The sequence below is a fragment of the Schistocerca piceifrons genome, chromosome 2, assembly GCF_021461385.2.
Source record: "Schistocerca piceifrons isolate TAMUIC-IGC-003096 chromosome 2, iqSchPice1.1, whole genome shotgun sequence".
NCBI lineage: Eukaryota > Metazoa > Arthropoda > Insecta > Orthoptera > Acrididae > Schistocerca > Schistocerca piceifrons.
The window spans coordinates 508,755,037-508,769,436 of NC_060139.1; the positions used below are offsets into that span (position 1 = coordinate 508,755,037).

Consider the following 14,400-nt stretch of genomic DNA (forward strand, 5'->3'; position numbering starts at 1 on the left):
TGGATATTGCAAACTGCTCATTTAGAGGAGGAGTATTCCCAAAAAATTAAAAATAAGCAAAATAATACCAATATTTAAGAAAGGAGACAAAAATGATCCAAATAACTACAGACCAGTGTCTTTAATTTGTGGTTTCTCAAAAATACTAGAGACACTCATGCATAGAAGGTTGACCACATTCCTGGAGAAACATAGTATTCTGATTCCAGCACAACACGGTTTCCAAAAAGGGAAATCTACAGAACTCTCCATCTCAAGCCTCACAGAATCCATTATAGATGCATTGACAAAAGAAGACTTGAGAGCTATGGTATTCATGGACATGCAGCCAAATGGATAAAATTATACATCAGCAACAGAAAGCAGTATGTGGAAACAGAAACTGGATGCAGATCTGAAATCAGAAATATTAAGTACAGAGTGCCTCAAGGATCTGTACTTGATCCACTTCTGTTCTACCTATTTGTAAACAATATTGATGTCAGTGAGAACCCGCCAGGATAGCCGAGAGCACTAACATGCTACTTCCTGGACTCGAGTAGGCGCGCCGGGCCCGGATCAAATCTGTCTGGCGGATTAACGATGACAGCCGGTGTGCCAGCCAGCCTGGATGTGGTTTTTAGGCGGTTTTCCACATCCTACTAGGTGAATACCAGGCTGGTCCCCATGTCCCGCCTCAGTTACACAACTTGCAGACATTTGTAACACATTCACACTATTTCACGATTTACACTAGGCGCAGACAGCTGGGGTACACTAATTTCATCCCGGGGGTTTGGGGTGGCAGCAGGAGGGGCATCTGGCCACTCCTAACAATTACCCATGCCAATTCCATACTTAACCCTGCCAACCCTGCGTACAATGTGGGATAAAGGCAGTAGCAAAAGAAAGATTGATTTCAGTGAGAAAGATAAAAAACATTATATGCAGATGATATGATACTAATGAATTTGGAAACTATCTGAAAACACTGGAAAGAAGTGTGTTTATGTCAATAAATAATACAGCACAGTGGCTTATACAAAATAACCTAATTTTAAATCTAAAAAAGACAATGTTCATGATGTCCACAAATAGGGAAAAGGAAAAACACATATATATATATACTCATAGATGAAACAAGACTGGAAGAAGTTACCACTATTAAATTTTTGGGGATCTCAGTCGACAATGAGCTCTAGTGGAGTCAACATATAGATAATGTTTGCTGTAAATTAAGCACTGCAATATTTGTTATGAAACAGCTTATACATTATGCCAACAAGGAGCTTCTATGTACAGTGTACCATGCTCTATTTGAGCCATACCTACAATATGGGATTACTGTTTGGGGAAATTCCAGCAGCAAAAATACAAAAAGAATATTTACATTGCAAAAAGAGTTGTTAGGACCATCTTGAACAAGAAACAGAGAGACTCATGAACTGTTTCCCATAGTCTAAAAATACTGACACTTCCATCTCTGTACATTTACAAAACAATAATATCATTAATAAAAGGAAATGTGGTACTAGAAAGAAATGCAGACATTCATACATATGAAACAAGAAATAAAGGCCAGCTGAGAAGTACACAACACCGAATGAGAGTTGCTGAAAAATGCCTTCCAAAGGGTTTGCAGGACAAGGTGGGCAAAAAGACATTCCAAAAACTTTTAAAGGCTTATTTAAAGGAAAAAGAATTTTATAGTGTCGAAGACTATATGTATCAATGAATGAAAAATGCTACTATTACTGTTATAGAGGTACTGTGACTAATTGAATATATTGTAATATGTAAATAACATGAGAACATGAATAGGGAGAGAAAAATGTGAATATGAGTGTAATGTAGTATGTAAATAATTTTCAGGACCTGAAAAATGGGTGAAAAATGTTTCAATGTTATTATAAGTATTGCCACTTTCATATAAGTATTGCCACTGTGATATATTAAATTGTAATAAATAGGTTAAATATTGTAAGAAAATAGGTTTAAGTTGACTTGTCCTATATTACAAGTACACACTTTGTTCAAAATGTAATCAAATGGAACCAAATAAAAATCAGTCCATCAGTCAATCACAACATAACTTGTGACTCACTTCCAGAATCAAGTACATCTACATCTGCATCTAAATTTATACTTCACAAACAACCTTATGGTGTGTTGTGGAGGCTTATTGTGGGGACTACTTTGTGTACCACTGTCTTCTCCCTACCCAGTTCCAGTCACTGGAAGAACAATTGTTGGTAAGCCTGTGTGTGATATTGAATCTCTCTAATTTTAGCTTCATGGCCTTTGTGCCAGATATACATAGGAGGAAGCAACATATTAGTTGATTCTTCTAGAGATGTACACTCTCAAAAATTTGAAAGTAAACCATACCCTGATGCAGAATGCTCTCTTGAAGTGTCTGCCATTGGAGTTGGCTGAGCATCTCTGTAATGCTTTTGCACTTACTAAATGAACCTAAAATGAAACATGCTGCTCTTCTTTGGAACTTTTCTATTTCCCCTATTGATCCTATCTGGTACAGATCCCAGACTCCTCGTTCATGGGTGGACTACACTTCCTGAGGTTTCTTCAAATGACTCTCAGTTTGGCATCTGCCTTGCCTACAGTTAGTTTTATATGGTCACTCCACTTTAAATCACTCCATACATATATACACTCCTAGTTATTTCATGGATGTCAATGCTTCCAGTGATTCTTCTGCAGTTGTGTAATCATACTTTAATGGGTCTGTCTGCTTACTTATGTGCAATACATTACATTTGTATATGCTCAGGGTCAATTGCAAATACCTGCAACAAGGATCAATCCTCTGCAGATTCTCCTACATTTCGCTAGAGTTTTCTAGCATTGCAACTTAACTGTATACAACACCATCATCCGCAAAAAGTCTCATGGAACTTCTGATTCTATCTACTAGCTTATTTATATTTACATATTGTGAAAAGTAATGGCTCTGTAACACTCCCTTGGGTATGCCCAAAGTTGATTTTATGTTTCTCTCCAATGAAAATGATATTCTGTCTCATGTTTACTAGAAACTCTTCAATTCAGTCACACAGCTGATCTGATATTCTGTATGCTTATATTTTTTTTCAGTGGATTCCAGTTTGAAACTGTATTGAATGCTTCTGGAAAACTAGGAACATTGTATCAACCTGGCCACTGGTTTTTTCTGCTTTCTGTGTCTCGTGGATGAAAGAGTGAGCTGAGTTTCACATGTTCATTGTTTTCAGAGCCCTAGTTGATTCCCACAGAGAAGATTATCTGTCCTCAGACGTGTCGTAATTCATAGGCAGAAAATATGTTCCAAAATTCTACAAAAGACTGATGTAAGAGATATAGCCTTATAGAAATGAGCTGTGCTTTTTTCCAATCATCAGGAATGCTTCACTCCTCCAGCAACCTACGGTGCACTGCTGTTAGAAGATCAATTCCTTTTGCATGCTCTATGTAGAATCATACTGGAATTCTGTCTAGTCCAGTGCCTTTTCCTCTGGTGAGCAATTTCAGTTGCTTTTCTATCCCATGTTCACTTATTTCAGTATTTGCAATTTTGACATTTCCATGACAATTTTAGGGAAGAACTACAGTATGATTTCCCTCAGTGAAACAGTTTTGGGAAAAGATATGAAGTATTTATGCCTTCTATTTGTCATCCTCTGTTTTAGGGTCATTATGGTCACAGAGTGTCTGGACAGATGTCTTTGATCCATTTACTGATTTAACAGAAGACGAGAACTACTTAGGATTTTTTGTCAAGTTGGTAGATCTAATTTTGCTTTGAAATCAGATGAACACTTCACACATGGCTCTCCTTAGGCTAATTTTGGCTTCATTCAGTTGTTGTTTGTCTATGATGCTTTGGCTATGGTTCAATCTGCAGTGAAGCTCTCCTTGCTTTCATAGCAACTCTGCTCTGCACATGCCTATCCAAAGCAAATTGTACAATGCTTTTGAACTTTTGCCATTGCTGCTCAACACTATAAGTGGTGGAGATGAAATTTTCAGTTTGACTGTTCAGGTGATCTAAGATATGTTTTTCATTACTCTTACTATGTAGAAATATCTTACAACCTTTCTTTATATTCTTATTTACAACCATGTTCAGTGATGCTGTAATGACCCTATGATTATTGATCCCTGACCTACCTGAGTCAAAAAGTTTGGGCCTGTTGGTGACCAGGAGATCTAATATTTTATTTTATCAAGTTGGTTCTCTGATCAGCTGCTCAATTTTCAGATACACTTGGAAGAATTTTACATGATTTCCTGTCCTTGAAGCCAGAAAACTTACACAAAATATTCTCCAGATTTCCTCTCAAATGTTCCACCACTATTGCTCTTGAGGCAGGAAGTTTATAAAAGCAACTGATGGCCATGTTTGATACACATTTAACACTTATCTCTGCTCAAATTATTTTGAATTTGGTATCTGTCCCGACCTCAGTAGATATTATCATTTTTTATGGCTAGAAACACACCTCCGACCCTGGTGTTCGAACTTACCTTCCACTGTATGTTCCAAATGGAATTTAAAATTTCATTGCTGTTAACATCTGTTAACAGTCAGTTTCCTGTCCCTAACACAATGTAGGCATTGTGAGATTTAAAACTTTCCCAGTGTACATGCCGGCTATGGAGGACACGAAGTTTTTCAACGAGTGGACTCCATGTGGTATTCAATTGAAAATCGCTGTCTCAGTTAATGAGAGGTTCATTGTTACCCATATATCTAACTTTTGGAGTTTTATTGTTAATAAATCCATGGAAATATGACTGTCCGACAGTGAGTCTCTCATTAGTAGACATGGCGGTTTTAATACAGTCATTGAAAAATTTCATTTCCTTTGTAGCCGGCACAGTTATGTGATTGAACCACAGGAAGACAATCAAACTGATAAAGATGCAGCAAGTTTTCACCATGGAGGGGATGTGGCACTGCAGGATCGAACGCGCTCAAGTAGTGCACGTGCAACGCCAAGTGAATCCCCCACGCATGTGCTGGCGGGGCCTTAAATATCAGAGCTCAGTGCAGTTTTGCCAGTATCACCTGAAGATGGCCAGAAGACTCTGCGGCAAAATATTGTGGCAGGAAGTTACAAACATCTGGCAGTTCTCCCAAAATTTTGTGGAACACTGTAGACATTGTTATTATTTACAAGTGAGACTTGTTCTGGGACGTCATTACAGATGCTCCTGCATTTAATCAATACTATATTGACATTTTCTTTTTTCAGCCTGCCATGATGAATGCTATTCTCTTTTTTAATGGGGATAATATTCTTCCCTGCCTGAAATCAGAATGTATCTAATCAGGCCTGTGGAGTGACATCTCTATCCTAAGAAACCAGGTGTGCATGCCACCTTCAATTGCTGCTTCCTGCGTGTAGTGCATATGTGACTTACTAATGGTGTCTTACAATTCTCCACCTAATAGTGGAGGTTGGGATATCTGCACCTAAGGTAATTGCAGAATCATTTGACCCTCTAGTTTAAGCCTATCACTCATCTCAAAATAAGAGGACCACAGTCATGAGGATGATGCTGCAAAACATTAGCTCTGCTTCCACCACAAAAGTAAGGCTAGCTACTTTCACCAAAGCAGCCAGCCACTTGTAGAAACTGAGAATAGCCTCTCAACACACAGGTGGCATGAATAATTCACACCGCATGAGCCACGATTTGCAGATGGGTGCACCCAGTCCACTCAATCAATGCTGGCAGAGCCAACTCCATATTTAGGATGTGACCCCTTGCCCCCTCCCCCCCCCCCCCCCCCCCATCCCAGCAAGCAAACAGAGTGGACACTGGCCTTCTTTCTCAACCAGATCATTATTTACTAAGAGGCTCCATCACCCTCCTGATGTTGGAGATCCTACCGACAAGCAATCCCACTCTCCAACTGTACAGATCGTTCAAGATGATCAGTCCCAGACCCAGTTCATGAGGCGTTCCATGCTAGCTGAGATATACTTTCAGCAATGGGCAATACCTCATGCCTGGTTTTGAGGCCTTGTGGGACACCAGTGTGGCCAGTACCCACTTTCGCCTCCTGTCCAAAGATTCACGTTCCCACCACTGAACATTTTTCACCATCAAGTGTCAGCCAGCCAGAATGAGCAAAGCAGAAAGCGTTGCATCATCAGGGATCCCAGGTGACACTTTAGGCTCCAGAGGCGCCAAAGTATCCACCTCAGGTGCCTGAACCACACTGCAGCCCAGGACCAACACAGCTTCCATCTGTTTACAATTGCCTGCACTGGGTGTATCCACCTCCAAATTGTACACAACAGGTACAGTCCCCATCCATTGAATTGTAAAACTATATGACAAGCAGTCACCCTGTTCAGCTGCTATGCTACTTCTTGTTCTTACTACACTCCAAAATCAGCTCACACAACAAAAATGCTCTCAAAATGTATGCAGAAACTTAGACTAAGTTATTATACACCAGTCAACACAGTAAGATACACAGTACAATGCATGTCTTCACATAAGCACTTGAGAACAAAACCTAAGCTAAATCATGCATACAAACTGAAACTGATTCAGCTGCTGGCACATTTACTCTACGTCACAGCTGCAACTACACTCAATTCAAATAAGAATAATATCGTTATTAGATAAAATGTGGTCTTACTTGCAAAAACCAATAGCTGGTTCATCAACTGAGTTAACATTGACTGATTATCCCTATATTCTTAGAAAACCTCACTGTTGCATTATTGAATTAAATGCTGTATCTACAAACACACAAACACAAACCAGTTCTTTCCATTTTAATTACCTGTCTGGTAACTTTGAAGCACGAGTAATTTGAGTTGTTAGGGAGTCAGCATAGCAGTTCAGGCCACCACAGAACAAATTTTGAACATTCTCATTACTGTAGTTCAGACCACTTTTAACTACAAAATATACATTTGGACCCATGGAGAGAACATCTTTCATGTACTGGAATTAATAAGGAAAAACAAAAAATAATAAACAAAAGAGAAATTTAAATTATTGTGAAATATTTATAAATCAGTATAAGTATTGGAAAGATATGGAGCTTTGTAGTTAATTATAGCATAAATAAGAAGCACAAGAATTTCTTTTAATGAGAGTGGTTCATTAATTTGAGAATAAAATTTATATGCTCTGCTGTTTCTATTATCTTGTGTGGTACAATAAAGTTTTGATATTAATTATCTTGACTCATCTTCATGATGATGGGATTCAAGGAATGGCATTTTTAAGTGTGTTCTTTGTTTTCAGAGATCTTCATCATTAATACATATGTTGCATTTCTTAAATCAGTCAGTGAGGATGTCTGCAAGGATGTGTGGGAATAATCAATCCAGCAATTGACTGTAGTATGTGTTACTGTTGGTATGAAGTTTATTTTTTTAAATTTATTGCTTATTTAGCATATCCATATTGGGGCCTTAAGGCCCTCTCTCACATTTGGCCAGAAACAAACATACAAAAAAGTATATATATTGCATAACAATCACAATAATAATGATTTCTGAAGTTTCTCTCAGTTGAGTTGTCCTATGTTCTTTATAAGCTTTTATATCTGCTGTCAGTAATAAGAGCTACTTCTGTACACTTCAGTGCTGGACACTTTATTTTGTGGATGGTTAAGTATGGTGCTATGACAATGCAAGACACTCAAAATCAGTAGTGTGTCATCAATGATGAGATTCAAGAAATTTGTCATGAAATCCAGATTTTGGAGCCCTCTTTGCCTGCAAAGCAAAAACTGAACACAGTGCAGTGCAAAAAACCAAAAGCTAAAACAATGCAAAACCCTGCATTGGTTTAACAGATGCAAACAGCAATGCCAACTACACACCATGATGCATCTGCTATTTCTGCTATGCCAGGTGGTGATGTTAACCCAAATTGAAAATGTTGACTGTTCCAGTGATATGTTCCCACATTGAGACCTTACTCTGGAGCGATGAATTGTCCATCCATCAGCTCCAGCATTTGTTCCTTGCTTTATATGTAGTTACAAGACCTGGCATTTATGCCCAACTAACCAAAATTTTGGTTTCCTGTCATGAAAATACTTTTCCACACCAACAAGTTACTGTTGATCATGAATAACCAATGCTACTGATTAGCAATTTAGACCAGCAGGTGACAACATTGGTGTCATAAGTTATTGTAGACCTGCCATGTCATTAAGATTCCTATGCTTTAAAAATTCAATTAACTGCTCATTGCACCAAATTATGAGACCCAAGGCTCAGAAAAGTGCTTTGTCAAGAAAAATGAGGCACCAAAATCCCTTTGTAATCTTGGTGGCCCGTATTACATATAATAGACACAATTATAGCTTTGAACAATTTGTTGTTTGATGGCCCAGTAACAATGTGGTCAAGTGCTAGACTATAAATACAAAGGTGTAGGGCTCAACCACATGTTATTCCTAAGATTTTTGTGATATCATATGGCAGTAAAAAATTGCACAGTAGTTGGTACATCCACGACAGCAGTATGACTTCTACACTAGGCCCACAAATACTACTGCTGCCAGTGCACCCTGCTGTGTCACAACAGTCGTATGTGTCAGACAGGCATATGACCATGACCTTCCTGGGCAACAATGGCTTGGATGTCAGCACATTCCCAGCCCGGTGTTCTCCTAACAATAAGGCAGATGAACATTCACACCTGAAAGCACCAAACAACTTGGCGATAGATACCTACAGTTGCAAATTTCTCACTCTTGATGCAGGCCTTGTCTCCCCCTCCATGTAGACCTTTGTAGTCACTTATGTTACCAAACCTATGTTAGGCACTGGTCTCCTTGCTCATTATGCATTCATGGCAGATTTGAGAAAAGCATGATTTTAGGACACAGTTGATAGCAGCACAGTAATCGGTGTACAGTAAAGCTCTGCTTGTAGCACCATACAAAGAATAAATTAACTCCAGTGCCTGTGACAACTCACAGCAGGCACCAGTTATGAGCAAGAAGAAAGAAAACATAGTCACAAGTTGTGTCACAGTTGCAAAAAAGTTTTCAACACTCCAGGAAAATACTTATCTTATTATAATTCCAGTCTTGGATCACAATGTTTATTTGCAATCAAGTATTTAATTTTGGTGTGGTAATGACCATCTTTAGTCCTGAATAGGAATGTGTTGCATTATATGTAGCATGCCATTACATGTGTTGTCGCAGACAAAGTCATTTTGGCTTTGGTTATCTTTCTCTTACATTTGAAGGGTGTGCTTTATACACCAAAATTTTATTTGTCTGATGAAGCCGAAATGGCTAATGATTTTGATTGCACCATCACATGTAATGGTATTGTATGTATAACACAACACATTTCTCCTCAGGTCTGAAGATGGCCATTACCAAAACAACATTAATTAGCTAATTACAAATAAACATTGTGATCCAAAACTGGAATTATAATAAAGCAAAACACTGTCACCTCATCCATGAGATTACATTCAAATATACTGAAGCTAAACACGCTCAAGATGAAATCTGTACATTCAAAATATGATCTAGAAGAACTTATTTGATAATAACCAAGATTCGTAATCCAACATGTCTTCCATGAAAAGGGAATTGGAATCTGCTAAAATGTAAAGAGAAAAATTTGCAAAAGATTTTGCTCAGCACTGAAAACCATTTGAGGTTCACAAAGAGGAGTCTCTGACTGATTTATGACTACCATCACAGCATAGCAACATCAGACACAACACTGTGCATCATATCTATAGCATACCTGGCCAACAATTTTTTCAATATGCCCACAGAATTGCCCCAGAGCCCCTAAGTGAGACAAAGGAGAAGAAATGCTCCAAGCTATGATAATCTGTGATTCCAATTGCCAATTCACAAGGAAGATGGCTCATGGTGTCACTATGGTGATTATTGTGCTTTAAACACCAGGTCAGTCCCAGATGGGTACCCTATACCAGACATTCAAGATTTTACATGTGCATTAGCAAGCACAGAAGTTTTAAGCATTATAGACTACTGTAAAATATACAACCAAATACCTCTGATGCCTTTTAACTCCAAAAGATTACAGTAATTATGCTCTTCAGTATGTCTGAATTTTTATTTATGCCATTTGGTCACAAAATGGCCATGTTTTGTGGATGAAGTGCTAAAGGGGTTTCTATTTTGTTTTGTATACCTTGATGACATTATAGTCTTTTTACCAGATGCCTAGTTACAAAGAAAACACACATGGGGAGTGCATCAGTGGCACCATAACCCTGGCATAGTGTAGAATAAAGAGAAGTGCGTCATTGGCAAAGCAGAAGTGACTTTCCTAGGACATATGGTTTTGGCAGATGGGATTTATCTGTTACCAGAGAAGATAGCAGCCCTATAAGCCCTTCCAATGCCAATAGACTATCAACAATTTTTACATTTCCTGGGAATGGTCAATGTTTATCACCACCACCTCTTGGCAATAGGCGCTGTATAAACACAGATCACAGGTGCATTCACAGGACACAACACTATGGGCCGGCAGTCCCTCATATCAACCCCAGAGATGGTAAAAGCTTTCAGCAAAATCTTAGTACAGTGCTCCTTACTCATTCACTGCCATCTGCTTCCCTAGCAATAGTCACAGATGCTGGCAAAACAGCAACAGAGCAGCCCTAAACCAACAGACTGACCAAATTTGACAAATGTTAATTTTCTCCAAAAAGTTGCAACCATTGCAGCAGTGGTGGAGCATGTATTACAGAGAATTGCTCGCAATTTATGAAGCTGTTAAATGCCTCTGCCCACAAATTGAAGCTCACCCTATGGCAATTTACTCTCACGAGAAACTGATAGTTTCTGCGTCCTGGAACATCGATGACAAATGTTCACCCTGGCAGTTCAGACATATAAAGTTTGTCAGACAGTTTACAATGGATGTATGCTACACAAAAGGAACAGAAAACATCATTATCAATTACTTTTTGTGATTGTGTGATTTGGCAGATACCATGGGCTACAAATAACTCACCACCACTCACACATAAAAATGCAAAGAAACAGCACTTATTGACCAACCCCTCTATAAGGTCTGCAACTTGGGCAAAGTTGATATCATGATGTGATGTCTCCAGGTAGATGCTGAAGCCCTAAATATTACTGAAATTTTTAGTTCTACACATGCAACTACATTTAGAGGTACAATTTTTTTAATTTTTTTACCCGTTCTGAAACAGAAACTTGTCCATGGAATAGAATGGTTGTCCAAAAGAAATGATTTTAAGCTAGATTTAAAACTTGATCTGCTACCTGCCAGACACTTTCTGTTGTTGGGCAAATGAACAAAGATTTTTGTTGCTGAATAATGCACTACTTTTTGACCAACTGACAGCGTCAATAACAGATAGGAAAGGTCATTTTTTCCTTTAGTGTTGTACATATGAACATCACAGTTTTTTTGCGAATTGAGATGGATTATTTATAATGAATTTCATTAACGAATATATGTACTCTGATTGTGCAGTTAAAAAAACCTCACTTCTTGAATAGGTGCCTACATGATGTCCTTGGCTGAACACCACTAATTATTCTCACTGATCCCTTTTGTGCAATCAATACTTTATGTCTAAGTGGTGAGCTACCCCAGAAAACTATTCCATAAGACATTATTGAGTGGAAATATGCAAAGTATGGTAGGAGGCTGATCTGTTAATTACCAAGACTAGTGATTATACGAAGAGCAAAAGAAGCTGATCTTAATTGTTTTAGAAGCTCAGTAATATGCTTCTTCCAGTTCAAGTTGTCATCAATGTGAACACCCAAAAATTTGGAGAACTCTACCCTGTTAACTGAGCCCTGTTGATATACTACATCAATTGTCGATATGACTGTATTCGGTGTACAGAACTGGATGTAGTGAGATTTTTTCGAAATTAAGGGGGAGTCCATTTTCTGAGAACCACTTAATAATTCTTTGAAAGACATCCTTAACAATATCTTCAGCTCCTTTTTTTGGAATGAAATTTATTATAACTCTCTTGTAATCTGCAAAAAGTACTAGATCTGCTTGCTGAACGTTAAGTGAGAGGTCATTCACATGAATAAAGAAGAGCAGAGGACCCAATCAGCAATGCAAAGTGGGATGACATGTACATGCTGACATCAGGCAGTTTTAAAGCTCTCTAGTGTGACTCACCCACAATCAAATTGATCTCACAGAACCTCTTCCATCATCAGCAAACTGCAGATACTTTTTCATTGCAGTGGACAGAAATAGTTGATGGACAGAAGCTACACACATCGTGGACATTTCTGCTGAAACAACAGCAAAGGCCTTCATCATCACCTGGATGTAACAATTTGGTTGCCACTTCCACAGCACTACAGATCATGCCCGGCAATTCACATCCATTTTGTTACAAAATTCAGCTCCCATGTGTCACAATGAAAAACAGATGAAGGCTCTTACCTTGGTCTTTTTAGGTCTTCACATAGTGTAAAAACCAGATATTGGAGGATTGTTAGCAGAAATGGTGTATGGGGAGCATTCCAGCGAAGTTTCTTTCACCTGCACTGCTGTCATCCCCATCAGAACTGCCACAGTTTGTGCAACAGCTCAGACAGATGCCCACCTGCTTAGCACCACAGAGAACACCCCATTTTTATCCATGCGGCTTTGCACATATCTCATCAAATCACCTCTCGGACAACTATACGCTGGCCACTTTCCAGTGTTGTGATGGGGAGATCACATTGTGGAGATATTGCCAAATGGCAAAACCACAAATGTCTCCATGAAGCGAATCAAACCAGCATGGGTCCTGCCTACTGCAGCCAGCAACTGCACCAATGCCACATCCAGCAGTCAGTGCAAGAGCCGGCTGCCAAATAAAGCTTAAATTTTCTTACATTCCAAGTGTGCCCCAGAATAATGGGGGGTTATGGGAATAATCAGTCTAGCAATTGATTGTAGTGTGTGTTACCGTTAGTGCAAAGTTTATCTCAAGAGTTATTCTCAGTGTTGTATTATTCTATGTTGTTTATAAACGTTTATTTATGTTTTTAGAAATGAAAGGTAATTCTGTACACTTAATTGCAGTGCAGTGTATGTTACCCAGAGATATGTTTAACTGGGTGAGCACACAGCAGAGAAATATAATTGGATAGAATAATACCGTGCTGTTTCTCTACCTGGGTGCCACCCTGGGGAGGACAAGGCTACCCTGTATCCAGAAATAGTGCTACTATTTTTTTTATATTTCCAGATTATTGACTTGAAAAATGAAGGCTGAAAAAAACATAACCAAAAAGAAGATTTTGGCCATGTTACTAAATGTATGAAAATATAAATTTAACAGAGGCCCAGGGAGTTTATGTAAGACCCCACCACTATCATTTAAATCTGGTTTGCAGCAATTTAGCAAGAGAATATGCTGAAAAAGCCGTAAGAAATCTCTCTTCTTTAGAGCTATGATAGCAAGAGCACTCTTTTCTGTAGCCTTAGGATTGTTAATCAACAGCTGACAGTTCACTGTGAAAGTCTCTTATTGGTTACCACACTGATAAGGAAGATTCTTCGTGTCAAATAAATGAATGTTCGCATACATAGCAATAAACATTGACACACTGGTTTTACCTGTCAGGATGTTTCATAATGGCATGAGCTCTACTGCAGAAAGAAAGATTCATTCTGTGAAGCTCTTTTCATTCCAAACCATACAATCAGGTTCCCAGAAAGCTCTTCAATATGTTTCTGTTACTTAAAACAGTTGATATACTGCATTATACTGACATGTGGTTCTTTTGTGTCATTAATAAATAACAGTTTTGTTTTTGTATTCCTTAATAACATTGTATTTTAGTCTATTGTTAAAGACTGTTTGTAAAACATTTACAAGTAAATCACTCTCAAAATCATACATTTATATTCATTTTATTATGTTTGTCTATTTTGGTTTATTGATTTCTAAGTTTCTTTTAGTTTTATATATGTTTTCATTAACCTACGAATTTTTTTGATACATCAGTTGGCTAATGAAGTACTTTTTTTAATTTTTATTTTCTATGTTTCCCTGAACCTTTTACCATGGATATTTTTTTCAGACTGAATAAAGATGTTTCACAATATTAAGTGTAGAGCACTATAAGTGAGTGGATGAAGGAGGATGTAGCATAGCCTACTTACCTCAAAATATGATCGGACATATGAATCTGTTGGCACTGCAATTTCTTGGTCTAATCCAGCCTCAATGCGTGGTATTAGCACTAAACTTGAACACAGCCAGAATAAAAATAGGAGAACAACCACTATTTTTATAAAGCGATTGAGGAGAAATTTACTGTAATATGACTTGAATAACAGGTACAGAAAGTCTTCAGAAGGTGTATCATCAACTGCCTTTTCTGACTTAACACAGCAGCAAACATCATATCTGTTATCCTGTAAC

The 14,400-nt window shown here is 38.2% G+C and overlaps 1 protein-coding gene across 1 annotated transcript in view; it reads right to left on the bottom strand.

Moving 5' to 3' along the window:
* Window positions 1-14,400, bottom strand: part of LOC124775518 (NPC intracellular cholesterol transporter 1 homolog 1b-like) — a 135,749-nt gene that overhangs the window by 52,519 nt on the left and 68,830 nt on the right. Inside the window, exons 14-15 of the mRNA XM_047250351.1 lie at window positions 14,139-14,393; window positions 6,785-6,948 (exon numbers count right to left, since the gene is read on the bottom strand). Of these exons, the coding sequence (XP_047106307.1) occupies window positions 6,785-6,948; window positions 14,139-14,393 (419 nt within the window). The remainder of the gene's footprint in view (window positions 1-6,784; window positions 6,949-14,138; window positions 14,394-14,400) is intronic.